This window comes from Ornithorhynchus anatinus, chromosome 5, assembly GCF_004115215.2.
Source record: "Ornithorhynchus anatinus isolate Pmale09 chromosome 5, mOrnAna1.pri.v4, whole genome shotgun sequence".
In the NCBI taxonomy this organism is placed as follows: domain Eukaryota; kingdom Metazoa; phylum Chordata; class Mammalia; order Monotremata; family Ornithorhynchidae; genus Ornithorhynchus; species Ornithorhynchus anatinus.
In genome coordinates, this window is record NC_041732.1 from 10,156,005 (window position 1) to 10,180,048 (window position 24,044).

The 24,044-nt window shown below is 52.2% G+C and overlaps 1 protein-coding gene across 1 annotated transcript in view; it reads left to right on the forward strand.

The window, feature by feature from the left end:
- The window catches only part of ADAMTS7 (ADAM metallopeptidase with thrombospondin type 1 motif 7), a 122,450-nt gene that overhangs the window by 61,357 nt on the left and 37,049 nt on the right, over positions 1-24,044 (forward strand). Inside the window, 5 exon segments of the mRNA XM_029066529.2 lie at positions 2,141-2,310; positions 4,193-4,326; positions 7,961-8,081; positions 9,432-9,676; positions 11,490-11,631. Coding sequence (XP_028922362.2) covers positions 2,141-2,310; positions 4,193-4,326; positions 7,961-8,081; positions 9,432-9,676; positions 11,490-11,631 — 812 coding nt within the window.

Below are 24,044 nucleotides of genomic sequence, written 5' to 3' on the forward strand. Positions count from 1 at the left end.
CCTACCTACAAGGAACTTGCAGTCTAGAGGGGGAGACGGATGTTAAATTAATTACAGCTAGGAGAAATGAGAGAGTATAAGAATATGTACATATGTTCTCTGGGGGCAGGGGGGTATATTAAGTAAGTGTTAAGGGGTATAGATCCAAGTGAATAGGTGACACAGAAGGGAAAGCCCGAAGACTGGAAGCCCCATGTAGAATATGGACTGGATCCAGCCTGAGTAGCTTGTATCTACCCCAGTGATTAGTACAGTGCCTGGCGCATAAAAACTGATTAACAAAGACCACACGAAGAAAGAGAGGGAGTAGGGGAGGAGATGTGATTTTAGGTGGGTTTTGAAGGTGGGAAGAGTGGTGGCCTGTCAGATATGAAGGAGGAGGGAGTTCCAGGCCAGAGAGAGGGCAAGAGGTCAACGGGGACAAGATCAAGGTACAGTGAGGAGGCTGGTGTTAGAGGAGCAAAATATGTGAGCTGTGTTATAGTAATAGATGAGGGAGGTAAGGTACGGGAGGGAGAGTTGATTGCCTTAAAGCCGATAATGAGTTTCTGTTTGATGAAAAGGTGGATGGGCAAATACCGGAGGTTTTTGAGAAGTGGGGAGATAAGGACTCTGTTTCTAATGGGGGAGAGAGAGAAGCAGTGTGGCCTAGCAGAAAAAAAAAACACAGGCCTGGGAGTTAGAGGACCTAGATTTTAATTTCAGCTTTTCCAATTGCTTGCTGCCTGACCTTAGGCAAGTCACTTAATTTTTCTGTGCCTCGGTTTCCTCGGCTGTAAAATGGGGATTCAATGCCTATTCTCCCTCTTACTTAGACTGTGAGGCCTGTGTGAGACAGGGACTGTGTCCAAACTGACTAATTTGGGTCTGTCCCAGCACTTAGATCAGTGCTTGACACATAGTAAGTGCTTAACAAATACCGTAATAACTATCAGCTCCCTGGAATCGACCCCCAGGCCCATTTCCGTCTCTTTTCAGCTTATTTTTTTTTCCAGAACTCGCATCCATACCAGCCGTGATTTAACAAGGCCCTCAGCCTCCCAAGCTCCCTGAGCTCAGCAGAAATATCAGCCCAGGGGAATTTCATATAGAATCACAACATCCCAAGTGCCGGAAAGCCACATGAGAGTTTAAACTTACTAGACTTAAAAAAAAACCACAACAAACTTATGGGAAACAGGAAGTGGATTTGCATCAGGAAGGAACAAAATTGAAACCCAGAGGGACTGAGTTTCCGTGAGACGCTCAGCCTCTTAGAATGGGGTCCCCGCCTTGAGATGATCCTATCGATCCATAAATCGATAGTGCGGCTTAGCAGAAGGAGCCCGGGAATGGGAATCGGGTGACCTCCAATTCTAGTATCCTTCGTATTAGTATTAGTATTCCTTAGTATTTATTAACTGCTCACTGTGAGCAAAACACCGTATTTAGGCCACGGAAAAAAATACACGGAGAAGATATCAACGCGGTTCCACTTGCCTGCTCTGTGGCCATGGGCAAGTCACTTCACTTCTCTGGGCCTCAGTTTCCTCATCGTTGAAATGGGGATAAAATACCGGTCCTCCCTCCCACTTATTGGAAAGGGACTGTGTCTGACCTGACTTTATTGCACATTGCTTAGTATATAGTAAGCACTTAATAAATTATGTATTATAAATGACTGATGTATATGAATGTCCATCTCCCCCTCCAGACTGTAAGCTCGCTGTGGGCGGGGAATGTGTCTGCCAACTCTATCGTATTGTACTCTCCCAAGCGCTTAGTACTGTGCTATGCACACAGTAAGTGCTCAGTAGATACCTCTGATGACGATAAATGATTCACCTTCCCTAGTCGTTCCTTGCTGGGGTCTTGATTTCCCTTTCCTCTCCTCTGCAAGCTCACTGTGGGCAGGGAGTGTGTCTCTCAGGTCTGTTATATTGTCCTCTCCCAAGCTCTGAAAACAGTGCTCTGCACACAGTAAGCGTTCAATAAATACGATTAGTCGATCGATCGATTCCCCACGCGCCCCCCCCCCCCCCAGCCATTCTACCCAGGATCTGGCTGCGCCCAGAACCCAGTGAAAATGAGTCTCCCTACGTGCCCCCTGACGGTTCCTTGACGCTCTCTTGATCTGTTGTTCATCTCCCCCTGACTGCAGGCCAAAGTACAGAGGCAAGTACTGCGTGGGGGAACGGAAACGGTTCCGCGTGTGTAACGTCAAGGCCTGCCCCTCGGACAGACTGTCCTTCCGTCACATCCAGTGCAGTCAGTTCAACGCCATGCTCTACAAAGGGAAGCTCTACAAATGGGTCCCGGTGCCCAACAATGGTACGTGTGCCCCGAGGACAAGCTGGTTGGGCTGGGGATGTGGGCAGGGGGTGCCCCCTCACCCAATCAATCAGCCCATCAAGCAAGCAGTGGGGTATTTAGTGAGCGCTTCCAGGGTGCAGAGCACCGGATTACACTTGGGAGAGCAATAATTGTGCTGTTTGTTAAGCGCTGACTACGTGCCAAGCAGTAGGATAGATACAAGATCATCAGGTCCCTCATGGGGCTCACAGACTAAATAGGAGGGAGCACACGTATTGACTCCCCATTTGGCAGATGAGGGAAGTGAGGCACAGAGAAGGTAAGTGACTTACCCAAGGTCACACAGCAGGTAAGTGGCGGAGCCCGGATCGGGACCAGGTCCTCTGGCTCCCTAGCCCGTGTTCTTTCCACCAGGCCATGCTGCTTCAGTAAGAGTTGGTAGGCGCCATCTCTGCCCTCAAGAAGCTTACAGTCTGTCGCACCGCCACTCTCCCGGCTGCCTGCAGCCCAGCGAGAAAGCAGGCAGCCCCTCACCTGGCCCTCAGCTCCCCCACAAAATGGCAGCTGGCCTCCCTCACCCCAGGAGATGGACAGGGAGGAAGGGAGGGACCTTCCGACGATCCTCAGACCACCAGCTCTGAGAATCGTTTGGTCTCTATTACCACATCAGCCTCCTTGGTGCCACTAGGATCCGGGCAATAATGGCTGATGAGGAGGGGGCAGACACGACAATCACAGGGCAATGGGGAGATGATTATAAAAGCCCCGGTGGGGTGGGGCAGGTGAGGAAAATTTATAATTCGCCAGTTGGAGGAACCAGGAAGGCGTGGTACATCGAGTTTACTGTGAGGCAGCATGGCCCGGCGGATAGAGCCCGGGCCTGGGCATCAGAAGGATTTGGGTTCTAATCCCAGCTCTGCCACCTGTCTGCTGTGTGACCTTGGGCCGGTCACTTCCCCTCTCTGTGTCTCAGCTTCCTCATCTGTCAAATGGGGATTGAGACTGTGAGCCCATGTGGGACAGGGACCGTGTCCAACCTGATTTGCTTATATTCACCCCAGTGCTTAGTACCGTGCCTGGCACGTATTAAGCACTTAACGAATAGCACGGTTAATATGATGAAATCAGGTACCTAATGGGGAATCTCTCTGAATCAACAATGATCATCTTAATTGGGGGGTTTGCTGGGCGTTCACTGGGTACCAAGCACTGTGTTAAGCTCCAGTACTCACCCATAACTGATCGAGTGCTGCCTTCTAAGACTAGTTTTTTATCGTTTTTTTAATGATATTAAACGTTTACCGTGCCAGGCACTGTACTAAGCACCGGCATAGATCCAAACTCATCAGGTTGGATAAAGTCCCTGGCTCACATGGGATAGTCCAAGAAGGAAGGAGTGGGATTTAATCCCTGTTTCAGATGAGGAAACTGAAGCTCAGAGAAGTGAAGTGAGTTGCCTAAGGTCACACAGCAAACAAGTAGCGGAGACAGGACTAGAACCCAGCTCCTTCTGAGTCCCAGGCCCAGGCTCCGTCCACTGGGCCACGCCGCTTCTCCCAGCCTGGTTTCAGAGACCAGTCCCCTTTTTCCAGCACCATTCCTATGAAGAAACCAGATCCGACTTATGACGCTTTGACTCATGGCCCAGCTTTTCGAGAACTGATAGTATCATCAGGCCCAAGATGGCCTGTATGTCTCTCCCGTCTTCCTTCAGCCTGGAGAAGGAAAGACGGGTCGCGTGTTTGGTGTGGGGGGGAGGGAAGTCAATACCGATTTTGCATTTCTTGGCAAAATGGTGGGAGGGTTTCAGATCTCCTGGGGCTCCCTGGTGGTCTAGGTTTCCTGCTCCCCTGAGCCCCCTGAGCACTCTGACCTTCCCCCTCCCGTCTGCCCCCCTCAGTTAACCCCTGTGAGCTGCACTGCCGCCCAGAGGGAGAGTACTTTGCCGAGAAGCTGCGGGACGCGGTGGTCGATGGCACCCCCTGCTACGAAGGGAACACCAGCCGGGATGTCTGCATCAATGGGATCTGCAAGGTACCCGCCCCTGTCCGAGCCCTTCCCGGTGCCTGAGATTCTGCGCCAGTGATGATAATACTGATCGTATAAATAATGACGGTGGTATTTATTAAGGACTTACTATGTGCCAAGCACTGGTGGGGGGACACAAGATAATTCTTTTTCATCATATTTGTTAAGTGCTTACTGTGTGCCAGGCACTGGACTTAAGCGCGGGGACAGGTACAAGTTAATCAGGTTGGATACAATCCACGTCCCACATATCTTAATCCCCATTTTACAGGTGAAGGAACTGAGGCACAAAAAAATGAAGTGACTTACCTAAAGTCATGCAATGGACAACTGGAGGAGCTGGGATTAGAATCCAAGTCCTTCTGACTCCCAGGCCTGTGCTCTGCCTACTGGTCTTCCCTGCATCTGTGGATTCTGCTCCAATGAAAATAATAATACTATAAATAATAATGGTGGCATTTGTTAAGGACTTACTCTGTGCCAAGCACTGAGGTAGAGACAGATTAATTTTTTTAAATGGCATTTGTTAAGCACTTATTATGTGTCAGGTTCTGTACTAAGCACTGAGGAAGATAAAAGTTAATCAGGTTGGACACAATCCATGTCCCACATGGGGTTTACAGCCCCATTTTACAGATGAGGGAATTGAGGCAAAGAAAAGTGAAGTGACTTGCCCGAGGTCATACTGGGATTAGAAATCAGGTCCTTCTGACTTCCAGGCCTATGATCTATCCATTAGGCCATGCTCCCTGTCCCACATGGGGCTCACAGTCTAAGTAGGAGGAAAAATAGGCATTTCATCCCTATTTTACAGATAAGGAAAGTGAGGCAAAGAGAAGTTCAGTGGCTTGCCAAGGTCACACAGCAGCCAAATGGCGGAGCTGGAACTAGAACCCCGGTCCTCTGACTCCCAGGTCTTTGGTTTTTCCACGCAAATGTTTACTATGTGCCCAGCTCTGGGGTAGGTACAGTACAATCAGATCGGCCTCAGCCCGTCTCACACAGGGCTCACAGTCTAATACAGAGGAAGAATAAGAGTTTAATCTCCATTTTACAGTTGAGGGAACAGGCCCAGAGAAGTCAAGCAACTTGCTCAAGGTCATTCCCGTCAGGTAATCAGTGAAGCCAAATCTCAAAATCTAGTCTCCAGATTCCCAATCCTTTGCTCCTTCCACTAGGTCTCACTGCCTCCCAGTTTTCCGGCCAACCAGACCAGAGCAGTGCAGTCCGCAGCTGGCAGGCCCGCGCAGAGCCTCTCAACCCACCGCATGCTTTTCCCACCAAGAGAGGTGGATGGAGAGGGACAGTTTGAGGAGGAAAATGGAAATGCTTGGTGGGGGGGGGGGGGTGAGTTGGGGGAGGAAGAAGGAAAGGAAAAGCCATTAAGCCACCCCCTTACTGAGAGGGTCTGGACTGTGCAAGGCTAGAGCTTGTGGCGGAGCAGCTGTGGGACGGGACTGGGGAAGAGCTTTGCACGCCGTAAGTGCTCAACAAATACGATTGACTGAATGAATGGGGACGGATGGGTCCTTCAGCTGCCGGGGGCACCGCAGACCACATGGAGGCCCAGCTGGCAGAGCTCTCCAGACACCCACGGTCACGGAGAGACCGAGTCGGAGAGGGAAAGGGGGAAGGAGAGGGAGAAAAGAAGCCTTTCCAGGGTCTTTTGAGGACATCTGTCTCTGTTCATTCTGTTTTACCATCAAAGTGCGATGGGTGGGCTGTCCCGGCTTTGGATATTTCATTTCAGCCTCCTGGGCGGAGGAGCAGGGCTTCCTGTTCAGGCTGGCCCTGCTCAGAGCTGCTCGGAGAAGGAGCCTGGCTCCAGGGCACCCCCCTCCCCAACTTGATACTCTGCCCGTTTCCCAGGAAAGGGCAGGGTAGTGAGGGCAAGGCTCACTCATGTTTTGAGGGGATGGGCCTGCCTGCTCCTGGGCTCCTTCCCCACCTCCCCACCTCCCCAGCCAGGCTGGGCTTGGCCATGGAGGAAGGCAGAAGTGCTCACCCACTGGGTAGACCAGCGTTCTCACCTGCTGGAATCTACTGTAGAGTCAGGCTGCAGACCTGTTGGAAAGCAACCAGTCAATCAGCCAGTCAGTGGTATTCGTAATAATTGTGGCATCCGTTGAGCGCTTACTATGTAATAATACTAATGATGATGATGATGGTATTTGTTAAGCACTTACTATGTGACAAGCACTGTTCTAAAGCACTGGGATAGATACAGGGTAATCAGGTTGTCCCACATGGGGCTCACAGTCTTAATCCCCATTTTACAGATGAGGTAACTGAGGCATAGAGAAGTGGCTTGCCCAAGGCCGCCCAGCAGACAGGTGGCAGAGCCGGGATTAGAACTCATGTCCTCTGACTCCCGAGCCCGTGCTCTTTCCATTAAGCCACGCAGCACTGTTCTAAGTGCTGGGGCAGGTAGGGGATGGTCAGGTCGGACCCAGTCCCTGTCTCGCTCAAGGCTTACAGTCTAAGTGGGACGGAGGACAGGTAGTGAATCCCCATTTTACTGATGAAGTAACTGAGGCCCAGAGATGCTAAGTGACTTGCCCAAGGTCACACAGAAGGCACCTGGCAGAGCCGGGATTAGAATGCAGGTCCGATAACTCCCAGGCCCGTGCGCTTTCCCCTAGTCCCTGCTGCTTCTCACTTATTGGATACAGAACGCCATATTAAGCACTTGGAAGCGGACACAAAAAGTTAGTGGGCACGATCCCCGCCCTCACGGAGCTTCCAATCTAGTGGAAGAGACAGACACTCAAGTTACAGATAGGAGGAAACGACAGGGTATGAAGATAGGGACTGAAATGCGACGGGAGGGTGGAGTTAGGAGTGGCACGCAGGGGAAGTGCTTGGGGGGGGGGGACAACGTAGAGCCGAAGGGCAGTCGGGGAGAAATAGGGTTGGGAGGTGAGAGATTGATCAGAGAAGGCTTCCTGGAGGAGGCGGGCTTTCAGCAGGGCTTTTTGATGGCGAGAAGGCTGGTCTGCTGGATATGAAAAAGAAGGGAGCTTCAGATGGAGGGAAGGGCATGAGCAAGAGGTCAAGGACAAGAGAAATGAGAATGAGGCACAGTCAGTAGTTTGGATTGAGGGGATCAAAGCATGTGAGCTGGAATGACCTGGGATGAAAAGGAGTGGAGAGAAGTAGAAGGGAGAGAGCTGATGGGCTGCCTCAAAGCCAACGGTCACGGGTTTCTGCTTGATGTGGCGAAAGACCGGCAGCCGATGGAGGGTTTCGAGGAGTGGGAGACGTGACCAGAACTATACTGATTGTCATAGGGTCCTTTGGGGTGGGGCTGGGGCATTTCTCTTTCCGGCCCTGTCATTCATGCTGGCCGGCTTCAAGGGACCACGGGACAAAGTTAAGGAACACTAGGCCCTCCCGGCCTTGTTCCAAAGTGGCAGTGAAGATGACGGCCAGCGGCCAGATGACGGTGCTGAGCATCCGCAGTGTGGGGGCGGAGGGGAGAGGAAGAGCTCCGAGGTCAGTTTGGGGGGATTTCTGGCTGCCCTTGACCTTCCTCCCAGCAGGGGATGGGGGCCCTCTCTGCCCACTGGATCGAATTCAGAGACCAGGTGGAAGGGGGTGGCCCGGTGGGAGCTGAGCCTCGTGGCCGGTCATGTTTCAGAACGTGGGCTGTGACTACGAGATCGACTCCAATGCCATCGAGGACCGGTGCGGAGTGTGCCACGGGGACGGCTCCACATGCCAGACAGTGAAGAAGACGTTCGAGGAGAGCGAAGGCCTGGGTAGGTTGACCACGGAGAGTAGGGGCGGGAGCAGGGAGTGGGCAGGGGTGGGACCAAGGAGCCCACCCAAGAAAACTCCTTCCTCCTCCCACAGCCCTTGTGGCTCGGGCGGCCGCCGGTCTGGGGTTAGACTGGACGGTGCATTTGCAGCTGACTCGTCCCGTGCCCGGGACGGATAGAGAATCCAGCTGTAAGTCGGGCATTCTTATTTTCCTCCCCCAGCCTTCCCACACCTCGACTCCGACCGCCACATCCCATGTTCACAGGGCCCCGAGAGGGGAACGCCAAGACTCTGGTACCCCCACGGGATGCAATCTGGATTCCGCGGATCTTCCCCCAAAGTTCCCGTGCGAGTTCATTCCATTCCGTGGCTTACCATTACTCCCGGGTCGGTGAAAGAGTGGCCGACGAGGGCCATCCATGACCACCTGAGTGATGACTTAGTTTCCTGGGGCCGGACATTTCTCCCAGAACCAGTGGGCATCCTGGGGAAGGCATGAGACCAGAGAATGAGTCCCCAACTGGGTGAATGCAAAAGGGGAGATGCCCTGGTCAGAGGTCAGTCAATCATAGTAACTGAGCGCTTATCATGTTCAGAACACCGTACTAAGCACTTGAGAGAGTACAGTATAATAAAACAATAAACACATTCCCCACCCACAGAGCGCTTACAGTCTAGACAGGGAGTCAGACATTAGTATATTGACCAGTGGCTGAGGAGAGATCCGGGCATGATCTGCAGATAGAGTCTTCCGGGAGACAGAATCGGGATGGATTCCAGGGCAGATGAAAGAGTCACGGAGAAGGAGGGGGAAGGAGCATAACCCCTGGCAATTTTCACGTACTAGACAGCAACAGCTGGGTACTGCGGGCAGTCCTGTCGGTTTAGAGTTCCGGTGGGGGACCCAGCCGGGATTGGAAGCGATTTCTAATACTAAGAATTATGGCATGTGTTTAGTAATTACTGTGTCAAGGTCTGTGGCTAGCACTGGGGCACGTACAAGATAATCAGGTCGGACACAGTCCCCCTTCCACAGGGGGCCCACAGTCTAAGCGGGAACAATTGTTCAATCCCCATTTTACGGATGAGGAAACCTATGCCCAGCCAAAGTCACTCAGCAGGCAAGTGGCAGAGCCGGGATTAGGACCCCCAGGCCCCTGACAACAAGGCCTGAGACCTTTCCGCTAGACCCCACCACTAGCAAACAGCCATCTCCTGTTTCCCGTGGCCTCGGCCCAGACGGCTCCTTCCGCTCCCCACCATTTGTGCCCCGGGGAGCCCCCAGCCCCACACTCCCCATCCCCAGATTCAATATACAAGAGAAGCCGACACTCTGTGCCCCCCCGCAGGATACGTAGACGTCGGCCTGATCCCGGCCGGGGCGAGGGAGATCCGGATCGAGGAAGTGGCCGAAGCCGGGAACTTCCTGGCACTCCGGAGCGAAGACCCGGAGAAGTATTTCCTGAACGGCGGCTGGACCATTCAGTGGAACGGGGATTACAAAGTGGCCGGGACCACCTTCACGTACGAGAGGACCGGCAACTGGGAAAACCTCACCTCGCCGGGACCCACCCGAGAGCCCGTGTGGATTCAGGTACCGGGAGGGGCCTTCTGTCCCGAGGTACACGGGTTTTCACGGCTGCCTGGGCCCTTGCATAAGAATATGAGCCGGAGGAGGGAAGCCATCTTCTGGGTGCCCACTGTGGCACAGGCTCTGACTCGCAGTTGGGTTTTTTTGGTGGAGAAATTGGTCTTTAGTGGCTCATCTCAAGGGCAGGAATGAGAGGTAAAATTGGTCCTCCCTTCAAATGCCTTTGAAACGTCTCTGGGGAGAATCCGCCTGGCCCAGGCCAAATCCCGGTTGGGAGCTGGAATGTGTAGAAAAAACAGCTTCCCTCCGATGGAGTCTCCCATGGCCAGCAGCGAGCCAGCCTCGGTCCTGAGCCCGCAGGGTGATGCAGGTTTGGCCGTGGATCAGTGGAACCCTGGCACCGGCCTGGTTTCCTGTTTCCGGTGCAGTTGTCAATCAGTCCTTCAATCCCATGCTGTGTGCAGAGCACTGGACTTAAAAATTTGGGAGAGAACGATACAATAGAGTCGGTAGATACAATCCCTCCCCAGAAGGAGCTTACAGTCTAGTTGGGGGACAGACGATCAAGAAATTAGAGATAGGCTCAAGAGTAACTAAAGCGTGGCACCAATGGGGCTAAGAAAACAAGGGTGAGCCCGCTAGTTTTGGCCATGCCGATGAGAATCCGATGACATTTAGAGCCAAATGAGTTGAAAAGCGGCAGGAGTAGTGCCCCAGAGGCCAGAACACATGAGTTTTCGCCTTGCCTCAACCCCCGGCTCTCCGAGGGGCTGTGGTGGGGTGCCTGGGCCTTGGTTCCCCACACTGGAAACCAGGGTTCCTCCCCGCGACACTCTCCGCCTCCTCTGAAGGATGTTATTTGAACTTGTGTTTGAAACCCTTGAGAGCCCTGGAAGGAAAGCCGAAAGGACGTCTAATCCCTGAAATAACAGAATATTCGTTAGCAAAGAAAACACCCCCTCTCCACCCCCACCTGTGAAATGGCCCGGGGAGGCTTCCCTGCAGGAGGAGATGAAATGACCTACCCCGGCAAACATCTTCTATGCGCTTGTAGTCTCAACTAAAACTCCGTCCATCCCCATGTCCTCAGCCTGAGAAAGTGGCTCCTGTCCCAGGGAGCTGGGGGTGGGAAGGGAGGGCTCTCCAGAACTGGCCCAGTGCAGAGGAGATGTCCGGGTCTCTCCAGATTCGGGTATGTGGTACCTGGAGTTGTGAGGGAGGAGGAGGTTTGGAGATCTTCAGCCGGGACCATCTCAGCTTGAATGGAGTTTGTCCCTTTTCCCTTCCTAGAATGCCCTGGAGTTCTCTGCTAACGGCTCCCTGACCCTGGGGTCGCTGGCGGTGCCGAGGCCCATCCCCGGACAGCGTCATGGCTCTTTCCACTGACAGTGGAGACATCGGTCCCTCGGGGGGAGCTCAGCTTCCTGTGCCACTTGGAGCCCACGCCCCCAAGGACAGGGGCTCCAGAATCCTTAGCTCCCTAAAAGTTCCCGTTCTCCATGGCCTGACTCAGCAGGCTGCTGCCATGCCTGGGCCTCGCCCTCTGACCCGCTAATGAGGTGGCAGCCTTCCCGAAGGGAGGGCAGGGGGGTGGAAACACAGCTGGCTCGGGATCTCGAGGCCAAGGGGGGGCAGGAGGAGCCTACTCTAGCCGAAGTTGGAGGAGGGGAGAGAAGCGGAGGAAGCTGCTGTCGGGTGACCTCCTTCCAGCTGGCAGGGACTCCCTTGGGCCCGGCTCGGTGGGGCCCGAGGAGCGGAGCTGCCCTGACCCCGGGCTATGGCCGGTGTGTGTCCCCTCCCCCTCCTCCCTCCACAGCTGCTGTTCCAGGAAAGTAACCCCGGCGTCCGCTACGAGTACACCATCCGCAGGGGGGCGGACAGCGAGAACGAGATTCAGCCCCCCGAGTTCTCCTGGCACTACGGCTCCTGGACCAAGTGCACGGCTACCTGCGGCACGGGTGAGGGGGCTGGGACGGAGGGTGGGTGGGAGGTGCTGGGGGGTGGCTCGCCAGCTGGGGACTCAGGGGCTCCGGAAAGAGCTCAATACAGAGATCATGATGAGAAGCAGAGTGGCCTAGTGGATAGAGCACAGGCCTGAGAGTCAGAGGACCTGGGTTCTAATTCCGGCCCAGACACATCTGTTGTGTGGGCTTGGGCGAATCACTTCCCTCTCTGTACTTCCGTTGCCTCGTGTGTAAAATGGGAATTTAAGACTGTGAGCCCCGTGAAGACTGTGCAACCTAATTAACTTGTATCTACCCAGAGTTTAGAGCAGTGCCTGGAACATAGTAAGCACTTAAGTAACATAAAAAAAAATACACCGACCCTCATCGTAAAAAAAAACCAGTTTCCCTCACACGCCGTCACCTTTGTTAAATCGGTCAATCATCGATGACATTTACTGAGAACTTACTGTGTGCAGAGTACTGTACTAAGCACTTGGAAGAGTACGGTAAAACAGAGTGGGTAGACGTGTTCCCGGCCCACAAGGCACTTTGGGTTTAGTACATTGCTTGTCACCACTTAGTAAGCACTTAATTTATTATTATTATTAATAAGAGTAGTATCATTACGACAGAAGGAAGCCACACATTCCCGTCCTCGGAGAGCTAAGATTCTGACGTCCCAAGGGAATCGTCTGTTTCTGTTTCTCTCTGACAGTCCCCGGGTCAGCTGTGGGCCAGTGATGAGATGTGGGCATAGTCAGGGGCTTCTCTCTCTCCCGTGGAAGGCCAAACCGCCCAAGCTCGACTCCGCCAGACACTTGAACGATGGGGGCTGGGGAGGCTCGGACCTTCAGAGAGTAGTGAAGAAGAAAGATGAAATGGGCTTCAATTTCAGGAGAAGCAGCGTGATGCAGTGGGAAGTCAGGAAAGAATGGGAGTTGGGAAATCTGGGTTCAATCCCGGTCCTGCCACTTGTCTGCTTGTGACTTTGGGCAAGTCACTTCACTTCTCTGGGTCTCTGTTTCCTCATCTGTAAACTGGGGATAAAATCCCCATTCTCTCACTCTCTAAGATTGTGGGACAGGCACTGGCTATGACCCGACGACTTGGCATTTACCCCAGCATGTAGCATAGTGCATAGCCCGATTAGACCGTAAGCCCGTAAAACGGCAGGGACCGTCTCTATCTGTTGCCGACTTGTTCATTCCAAGCGCTTAGTACGGTGCTCTGCACATAGTAAGCGCTCAATAAATACTATTTAATGAATGAATAGTAAGCACTTTACAAACCCAACTATTTTTATCTTTATCCAATCGTATTTATTGAGTGCTTACCTTGTGCAGAGCACTGTACTAAGTGCCCGGGAGAGAGGAGTATAACAATATAACAGACCCATTTCCTGCCCATAACGAGTTTACACTCTAGAAGAGGAGACAGACATTAGTATAAATAAATAAATTATAGATATGAGCCTAAGTGTCGCGGGGCTGGGAGGGGGGATGAATAAAACCAGCAAGTCAGGGTGACGCAGAAGGGAGTGGGAAAAGAGGAAAGGAGGGCTTAGTAGGGGAAGACCTCTTGGAGGAGATGTGCCTTCCGTGAGGCTTTGAAGGGGGAGAGAGTGATCATCTGTCGGATATGAAAACGGAGGACGCTCCAAGCCAGAGGCGGGACGTGGACGAGAGGTTGGCGGCCTGCTAGACTTCCAAGGCCAGGATTCCATGGGGAGGTATAATCACAGTAAAAGTGTTTATTAAGCACTTACTGCATGCAAAGCACTGGGGAACACTGCACGAGGGAGACTTGGACACCGGCCCTGGCTCTCGAGGAGCCCACAGTCTCAGGATAATGGGGGAAAGGGGATTGGCGACAGACGCGTAAGGAAAGAATTAAAACCGTAAGAATGCAAAACCAGCATAAAAGAGGAGGACGGGGAAGAATACAAAAATAAAATAGCCACAGGAAACTGTGGCTAGAAGAGCAGATCTCTTCTCCTGGCTTGGGAAGCAGAGCGAGGTAAGGAGTGAGACGAGGCAAGGCAGCCTCTCCCTTGTCCATGGTCCATGGGGAAATGTCCTCAGTTTCTTCCACCAGAATGGACAGATGAATAGTGAGAGAGTGTGTGTGTGTATATGTGTGTGGTCATAAGGCCCCTTAGCTTGCTGGCAGACTGCCTACTGCTTGACCTGCTACATAAGTAACAATTCAAGGAATCGTTTGTGGCTTTTGTCTCCTTTGGAGGTGGCGTGTGTGTGTTTGAGTGTGTGTGTCTGTGTATATATATATATGTATAGCCACATTCGGTATGGATATGTTTTCTCCCTCTAGGCTGGGTGAAGCTGACCCCAGTACAGGCAAGCTTCACCCCACTAACTTACTAATCAGGCTCCCAGGTCACAGCAGAGATTGTAAGCTATTGGAGGGCAGGGATTTTATCTTCCAATTCTATTGTACTCTCTCAAGCGCTTATTACAGGGCTCTGCAAACAGTAAGTGCTCAATGAATACGATTGATTGATTGGAAGCTGGGGCTTCCACTTCAAACTCGCTCCCTACCCTTCCCTCCCTCCTGCCTCTGACCTTCATCCCCCAGCATCCAGGACATCTTGTCGAGCCTGTTGCGTGGTGAAAGACTCAGTAGAGTCTGTGTGTGCGGGCTGGGGCCAGGCCCATGCTAATTGGCCAGGGGCTAATGAGTTTTGGGGGGGGGGTCCCCTTGTGACAGATGATGTAATTGTGACATACTGTGACACTTCCCTGGTTTGTTTAACTGCAGACTAACTAAATGACTCCATGTGGGACTCCCCACTTCCACTCCTGCCCCCTGGCACCACTCTCCCAACCCAGCCCAGCCGACTGAACCTATTAACAATCATTCAATCATATTTCCTGAGTGTTTACTATGTGTCGAGGACTGTACTAAACATTTGGGAGAGTACACTACAATAATCCCTTAATGGACTCATTAGCATGCTCAGCCCTGGGGCAGCGTGGCCTAGTGGATAGAGCACTAGCCTGGAGTCAGAAGGCCCGGGGTCTAATCCCGGCTCCTCCACTTGTCTGCTGTGTGACTTTGGGTAAGTCACTTTACTTCTCTGGGCCCCAGTTACCACATCTGTAAAATGGGAAGTGAGACTAAAATGGGTGGGACAGAGACAGTGTCCAACTGACTTCGCTTGTATCCACCCCAGCGCTTAGGACAGTAATAAGTGCTTAACAAATACCATAATTGTTATTATTTTTAGAGTCTTCTTAGCCAGGTTAGTCAGGACTGCCTCCTGTCTCTGGGAGAAGGAGTGTTGGGGGAAACATGCTCCATCCGGGAAAGCCTCAGTATAAATTTTGGTAGGGGCTGGAACCGGGGTGTCCGTAATGGGGTGCTCTAGGGGTGGAGGAGAGCCGCGGCCCTCAGATCCCCGGGGACCCAAGCTTTCAGGCAGTGAGGCTGACTGAAGGCCAGGCTGTCACTGAGGAGGCTGGGAACTTGGCTTCCTTCTCCTCCCCGCTCCCCAACACCGTAGTCTGTTCCCATCCGAGTCAGTGTCAGCTGAGCCACACAGAGAGCTGTCTCTCCCCAGGGAAGACTTGAGAAGACAGGAGATTCCTAGGGAATCTTCCTAAACAATGCCTTGCCCTCAGGAAGCTCTCACCTTCCTGCTAAGAGGGGGGATGGGGTTGGGAAGGGGTTCACCCTCCATCGGCATTTGCGGAGAAATTGGGTCAGGGTCCCGGGCTCTGGAGAGGGAACTTGCGGAGGGCCCGGGATTGTGGGGATGGGGATAATTGGCCTCCCGAGGACAAGAACAATGCAAGAGTGTCAGGCAGCCTGGAAATCTTTCCAAAAATCACTGGGCCTCAAATATTCTGTTCAGACAGCAAGATCTGGATTGGCCCCTACCACATGTTTTCCAAAGCTGCCTCTCCCAAGCCTAGCTTGCCCCACTTCCTCTCCTGACACACTCTGCCACCCGCCCCACGAACCAGGTCCCACAAACTCCCATCTATCAGCCCCACACCCATTCTGGATTTCCTCCCAAGACACCAAGTCCCCGTGCATTTAAAGGGGGGAGCACTTAGCTAATCAATCAGTAGCATAAATTGGATAGAGCACTGGCCTGGGAGTCAGGAGGACCTGGGTTCTAATCCAGGTTCCACCACTCGTTTGCTGCATAACCTTGGACAAGTCACCTCACTTCTCTGTGCCTCGGTTACCTCATCTGTAAAATGGGGAGTAAGACTACGAGCCCCATGTGGGACAGGGACTGTGTCCAACCTGATTAGCCTGTATCTAGCCCAGCGATTAGAAGAGTGCTTGACACCTAGTAAGCGCTTAACAAATACCATCATCATCGCTGAGCGCTTACTGTGCGCAGAGCCTGTTCAATCTTTCTGAGACCTGATTTCCACACCCAATTTATTTTGGACCCGAGGCCTATAAGTTCAGCCTTATTTTTCTAGCTGCCGTGCCTGACTCTAGTCCCCTTACCTTTTAAATAACCCCTTCTCATCTGAACATTGTAAACGGAAACAGGGAGGAAGTCAGTTCAGGAAAGACTGAGGAAGACCTCTCTTTGAAAGGGCTTGGGGGAGGGGGTTTTTTGAATGAAGCTTGGAGAAAGGATGTCAAACCTAAGCCTCTCCCAGGTTTGCAGCTGAAATCGATGACCAGCCTGGAAATGTTTTCACCGGGCAGACCCACTCTCTCATCCCCGCCATCCGTCCCCTTGCCCGCGATCCCAGCTGCGTGGTGTTTTCCTGGTGCAGCTGTTTTCTGCGTCCTCGGAGCTACAAGTACTCAGGGTCCCTCGGTTTCTTTTTTTTAATGGCATTCGTTGAGCACTTACTATGTTCCAGGCACTGTACTCTGTTTTCCGCTTCATCGGAGCTACAAGTACTCAGGGTCCCTCGGTTTCTTTTTTTTAATGGCATTCGTTGAGCACTTACTATGTTCCAGGCACTGTACTAAGCAGTGTGGCTCAGTGGAAAGAGCCTGGGCTTTGGAGTCAGAGGTCATGAGTTCGACTTCCGGCTCTGCCACTTGTCAGCTGTGTGACTGTGGGCAAGTCACTTAACTTCTCTGTGCCTCAGTTCCCTCATCTGTAAAAGAGGGATTAAAAAGTGTGTGAGCCCCACGTGGGACAACCTGATTACCCTATATCTCCCCCAGCGCTTAGAACAGTGCTCGGCACCTAGTAAGCACTTAACAAATACCAACAGTATTATTATTACTAAGCACCAGGGTAGATACAAACTAATCGGGTTGGACATAGTTCCTGTCCCATGTGGGGTTCACGGTCTTAATCCCCATTTTCTGAGACACAGAGAAGTGAAGTGAGTTGCCCAAGATCACCCAGGAGCCGTAGCGGCAGAGCTGGGATCAGAACCTAGGCCATACGGCTTCTGGTCAATCAATGGTATTTAATAATAATAATAATAATGTTGGTATTTGTTAAGCGCTTACTATGTGCCGAGCACTGTTCTAAGCGCTGGGGTAGACATAGGGGAATCAGGTTGTCCCACGTGGGGCTCACAGTCTTAATCCCCATTTTACAGATGAGGGAACTGAGGCGCAGGGAAGTGAAGTGACTCGCCCACAGTCACACAGCCGACAAGTAGCAGAGCTGGGATTCGAACTCATGAGCCCTGACTCCAAAGCCCGTGCTCTTTCCACTGAGCCACGCTGCTTCTCTTTATTGAGCGCTTACTATGGGCAGAGTACAATAAGCGGTTGGGAGAGTACAATACAGCAGAATTAGCAGACCCGGTCCCTGCTCATAAGGGGCAGACAATCAAGAGGGGGAGGTGGACATTAATATGAATAAATATGAATATGAATAAATGTAAATAGAGCATGAATAAATGTGTGCAGAGCACTGTAGTAAGCACTTGGGAGAGTACAGTACAGTAGAATTAGCAGATACATTCCTGCCCATAAGGAGCGTTCCTGCCTCTTCCCCTCCCCTGCTGGCAACAGCCCACGGGCCCCATGTTGTTGGCACGTTAGGGATTTCCGCCTCCTCGGTCTGGCACGAGGCAGAGTCGAAGGGCAGCGCCAGGGACCCAGGCCCTTCCAAACATATGCTTTCTCTGACAAGGGATCTGGGCAGAGCTGGGGGCTCATTTCCTCCTGGCGAACGTTTCTGCCGGAAGCTCCTGATGGGTCCCTGAGCGTGAGGTCGGACTCACCAGGAGGCCTGAGGGCGGATGGCTCTGTGGGCGGCCTTGGCCGGGACCCCGATTCTGGGGCCTCCTTCCCGGAACAGAGCCTCTGGGAGGAGAGTCCAGTGCTCCCGGTGTGGTTTATGCTGGGGACCCCCTGCCTCCAGCCCCATCTCTTGGCAAAATGGGGTGGGCCCGAGGCGGGGACCCCTGTGTTTGCACTTGAAGGTGAGGAGGAGAGGAAGAGGGGCGGGGATATGTGAGGAGGGAGAGGGGTGGAGAGGCTGCGAGAGAAGCAGTGTGACCTAGTGGCAAGAGCACGGGCTTGGGGCTCAGAGGACCTGGGTTCTAATCCCATCGGGCAAGTCACTTCACCTCTCTGTGTCTCAGCTACCTCATCTGTCCAATGGCTATTAAAGACTGTGAACCCTAAGTGGAACGGGGACTGGGTCCAACCTGATTAGCTTGTATCTAACCCAGCCTGGCACCTAGTACGCACTTAACAAATATCCCTTCCATCTCTCCCATTCCCCCATATTCCCATCTCCCCCTACACCTGCCATCCAACCCATCTGTCCCCTCTAGACTGTGAAGTTGTCGCGGGCAGGGAATGTGGCTGCTTACTGTGTTGTTCTGTACTCTCCCAAAAGCTTAGCGCAGTGTTCTTCACATAGTAAGCGCTCGATAAATACCATAGAGCAATTCAAGGCTGAGAACCGGCATGGAGGAATGGCTTCTAGTGTTAGTTGCCGACCCGGTGTCATCTTCCCTCCGGGGCAGTGAGTGCCACGAGAGAGTAGGCAGGCCACCCAAGGAACCACTGCAGAGGGAGTGGAAATGGACTGGCTTGGAGCTTGCTTCACAGAGCCCAGAGAGGGAAACTGTCAGTCGCCCGATCTGATGTCTCCCTGCTGTTGGAGGTGATGGCGTGTTTTGGTCCACAGTGGGCAGTTGCAAAGGGCGGTGGGGTCACGTGTGAGTCAATTAACCGTGTCTCCTTGACCACTGGGGCGGACCAGCCCGTCCATTGGAACAGCTGGAACAGCTGGGCGCGGCCTGTCAACGCCTCCCCCGACCCCTGGCTTGGAGAATCAGCTGCCCGCAAGGGGTCATTTAAGGTTGCTCCACCCCTAAGCAGGGCTGGAGATCCCCATAAGTCCTACAACCCCGGGACCTTTTGGAAACATTCCCCCTTCCTCGTTTCCCTTCCCCCCCGCCCCACCCCCGGCTCGTGCCCCAGCAACTGGACCGAGGCCAAGAAAAACTATCTCCGAAGGCTGCTTATGGCAGTGCTGCCAGATCAAAGTGCTGGGACTCCATCCAAGCCTGGAAGAGCAGGCTTCGCTGTAGGGGAATGGGCACCGTTGAAACTGCAGGCTCCAGTGCTGGTGGCCAACTTAACAGTAATGATAATAATTGCGGTATCTGTTAAGCACCTACTTAACAAACTAGGGAACTGACGCAAAGAGAAGTGAAATGACTTGCCCAAGGTCACACAGCAGACATAGTGGCGGAGCCGGGATTAGAACCCTGGTCCTTTCGACTCCCAGGCCCGCGTTCTATCCGCTCAGCCTCACTGCCGTAATGCCAACCGCAGCTGACTGATGTCCTGTGGTGGTCTACTCTCCTCTCACATCCCACCCCCTGCAGTCGTGTTGTGGCACACTCCGTCTATGAGCCCCATGTGGTACAGGGACTGCGCCCAATCTGATTAACTTGAATCTACCCCAGCATTTTAGTACAGTGCTTTGCATAAAGTGAGCACCTTACAAATACCACAGTTATTATCATTAGAGTTTCCAAGATTCAGGAGGTTGATTTTGTCCTAGGAGTTGGTTGTTTGGGATCTTCCGCAACAGATGGAAACCCACATGTTCCCAACCTCTAAGAGGCATTGTACTCTCCCAAGCGCTTAGTACAGAGCTCTGCAAACAGTAAGCGCTCATTAAATACAACTGAATGACTGAAAGAAGTTTGCATTCCATCTCCTGTTTCCTCCATCTTTCCTTCACAAGGAGAGACCCATACAGACTGGCTCAAACTCGTTCTCTCAAACTCTTTAAGACCCGACGCTTAACCCATGTCGACATTAGCCTCCCTTGGACACCTGGAAAAGACGGCTACAGCCTTTTCCCTCAACCACCTCAAAGCCGAAGGAAATGAATATGGTTATAAAGTTCTCCCCTCCCTCCCTGGCCGAGGATGCTGATCCATTTCAGCTGCTGGGGAACTTATTCGTGCCTTTTGCAGATGCCTGAGAGATTATAAATTCAGCCCATAACCCAGCTTTCAAGAGCAGGGTGGTTTTTTTTCCCCTCTAGAAGGAAACTGTTTGGATTTCTGGTTGTATGCCCAAGGCCTTGCCTCATAAGTGCAGGTAATTAGAATTTTGTAATTGCTTTTACGAAGAGCTAGAACTACAGGAAAACCTCACATTGGTCTTGCAGAGTTGCCACTTGTCTGCTGGGTGACCTCGGGCAAGTCACAACTTCTCTGGGCCTCAGCTACCTCATCTGTAAAATGGGGATTAAGGCTGGGAGCTCCATGTGGGACAGGAACTGCGCCCAATGCCAATGCTTAGTACAGTGCCCCGCACGTAGTGAGCGCCTGACAGATACCGCTTTTTTTTTAAAAGTTAGATTCCCATTCAAGGCACCCACTGAAGTAACCCATTAAGATCCCCATTCATCCGCATCGGAACCATTCCAAGGTGGCAGTCTCTGCAGGAAAGTGGGTGAGGGGCCAGTCCAGCTTCTAAAATCTGGATAGAATTGTGTAATCAGTTTGTCCATGTCTGTCTGTCTGTTTCTCCGGGCCAGCTCAAGGCTGCTGTAGCTGCTGTTAAAGCTCAGATTCACTGGGACCTTGAAAATAAAATTCTCCCTCCACCTTGACACAGAGCAGGTTTTCAGCAGGGGGGATTAAGCCACCCCTGAGAAGCAAAAGTAGTCCCTGAAATGCGTTCTGTTTACAAAGAATGATCACTCCCACCAGCGGCCCACGCAGAGAGAGCAAGGATAATGACTTTTTCTCTCAGGCCCCGGCTGTATTCTTTCCCCCTGAGGGTTTCCTTTGTGTTTTCTTCCCGAGTCTCCGCGGTGATGTTTGAAGTTTGGTTTTGTCAGAGAACAAAAAAGTTATCAAAGCGGATTATGGAGAGTGAGGTCATCCCGTAAAGTGAAACTTCCCCCGAGAAAGTGTAGGGAATGTGGAGCAGACCATCTCGCCCTCCACCAACTGGACAGGGAGTCAAGCTTGCTAACAAAGCCAGGGTTGACTTTTGGCCAGCCAAGCACTTCCGAGGGCACCGGTGGCGACGGTGACCAAAGGCCGTCAGCCTCTCGGCGCAGTGGGCTGAGCCCTGGGAATACTGGACTCGGGCACCACTTCACAGGATGACATCAAGAGAAGCAGCATGGCCTAGTGGTTAGAGCCTGGGAGGCAGAAGGATGTGCGTTCTAATCCCTGCTCTACCCCTTGTCCGCTCTGTGACTTAGGGCAAGTCACTTCACGTCTCTGGGCCTCAGTTCCCTCATCTGTAAAATGGGGATTGAGACTGCGAGCCCCATGAGGCACAGGGACTGTGTCCAACTCGATTTGCTTTTTTCTACCCCAGCGTTTAGTACAGTGCCTGGCATATTGTAAGCACTTAACGAATGCCACCATTGTTATTAATAATGTTGGTATTTGTTAAGCGCTTACTATGTGCAGAGCACTGTTCTAAGCGCTGGGGGTGAGGCAGGGTAATCAGGTCGTCCCACGTGAGGCTCACAGTTAATCCCCATTTTACAGATGAGGTAACTGAAGCACAGAGAAGTTAAGTGACTTGCCCAAGGTCACACAGCTGACAAGTGCCACAGCCGGGAGTCGAACCCATGACCTCTGACTCCGAAGCCCAGGCTCTTTCCACCGAGCCATGCCGCTTTCCCACTTCTTCTATTCTAGACTTATTCTAGTCCTGGCTCTATTAGTTGTCTTCTGTATGACCTTGGGCAAGTCACTTGGCTTCTGTGCCTCAGTTCCCTCATCTGTAAAATGGGGATTGAGACTATGAGCCCCATGTGGGACAGAGACTGTGTCTAACCCGATTTGCTTGTATCCATCCCATTGCTTAGTAAGCGTGGCTCAGTGGAAAGAGCCGGGGCTTCGGAGTCAGAGGTCACGGGTTCGACTCCCGGCTCTGCCACTTGTCAGCTGTGTGGCTGTGGGCAAGTCGCTTCACTTCTCTCTGCCTCAGTTACCTCATCTGGAAAATGGGGATTAACTGTGAGCCTCACGAGGGACAACCTGATTACCCTGTATCTACCCCAGCGCTTAGAACAGTGCTCTGCACCTAGTAAGCGCTTAACAAATACCAACATTATTATTATTATTAAAGTGCCTGGCACATAGCGAGCCCTTAACAATAACCATTATTACTATTATTATTGCTGTCCGGCCTAATGGGCAGTGGTGATGACCTCTTCGAGAACAACCTCCCCGCCTCCCCCAGGCGGCGTTTCTGTTGGCATTCCCATGGGGGTGGTCAACTCGGTGGCCTGGAGCTAAAGATCAGGGGCAAAGGGTAATGTTTCCCCTGTGAACGGGCCTCCAGGCAGCTAAGAGGGCCGTTTGAGCGAACAAGGTCATGCCCGTCGCATGATCCTGTTAGGTTGGGTCATTGGGCTCTGCGGGTCAGAGGTCAGTCTGCCAAGGAAATGAGCTAGCATTCCGCTGGGGGGTTTGTTTACTGGCCAGAGCTCAGGGAGAATGGGACGGTGCTTGTGTTTTGATCCGCTGAGGGCAGAGGATTGCAGCCCCGGGTTAAAGTCTCGGGAGCTTTTAAAAATAATAATAATAACGTCGGTATTTGTTAAGCGCTTACTATGTGCAGAGCACTGTTCTAAGCGCTGGGGTAGATACAGGGTAATCAGGTTGTCCCACGTGAGGCTCGCGGTCTTCGTCCCCATTTTACAGATGAGGGAACTGAGGCACAGAGAAGTGAAGTGATTTGCCCACAGTCACACAGCTGGCAAGTGGCAGAGTCGGGATTCGAACCCATGACCTCTGACTCCCAAGCCCGGGCTCTTTCCTCTGAGCCACGCTGCTTTTGTGTAAAACCTGGAGCTGCCCGCAGCGGGTGGAACTAATAATCCAGGCACCCAAGGGGTTGTGCACGCCGGTGCTCTTCCCACCCCTGCCCTGTGGGGAGAGTCAGAAGTTGTGGGTTCTAAACCCGGCTCCGCTACTTGTCAGCTGTGTGACTTTGGGCAAGTCACTTCACTTCTCTGGGCCTCAGTTACCTCACCTGTAAAATGGGGATTAAGACTGTGAGGCCCATGTGAGACAACCTGATTGCCATGTAGCTACCCCAGTGCTTAGAACAGTGCTTGACACATAGTAAGCGCTTAACAATAACATTATTATTATTATATGCCAGGCACTGTACTAAGCACTGGGGTAGACACAAGCAAATCAGGTTGGGCACAGTCCCTGTCCCATGTGGGGTTCACAGTCTCAATCCCCATTTTACAGATGAGAGAACTGAGGCCCAGGGAATTAAAGTGACTTGCCTAAGGTCACAAAGCAGATAAGTGGTGGAGCTGGGATTAGAACCCAGGACCTTCTGAATCTCAGGCCCATGCTGCTTCTCTCCCCAGGGACGACGGGGTCATTGTAGTAATATTTGTTACGCACTTACTATGTTCCCAGCATTGAACTAAGTGCTGGGGGAGACTCAAGAAAAGCAGGCCCTGACCCACCAGGGGATCTGAACAGAGAGGGAGGAGAGTGCCAAAATTCAACACATTGGAAGCTTCGAATGCTGTATGTGTTGCAGAAATGGCTCTCTCTGGGATTTCGGTTCTGGGGGTCGGGAAAAAATATTTATAAATAACCCAACTCTGCCCTTGCTTCTAATGAATTGATTCCAAAACTCCTTGAGATTCCCGAGCCGGGGAGGTTGGTGAGGTGGGTGGTGCTCCGCCTGGGGGGGGGGGAGGGTATTTTTTTTTCAGGTTTCAGCTTTTTATAGGGGAAAGGAAATGAAGTTTGTCAGACATGGTGTTGTCATAGGTAATAAAGAACAACAGGCCCATTATAGAAACAGTCAGCAGGGGGGCTTTTTATCCTTTGAGCAGATGCTTCCTATGTAACTAGTCAAGGTTATGAATAAGCTAATAGAGTATTAAGTACAAACAATTGGGTTGAAATAACCTGAAGGGGTTCTGTGTTGAGGTCAGAAAAGCAGAAAAAATGGGGACTTAAGGTGAGGCCCTCCCCAAGGCC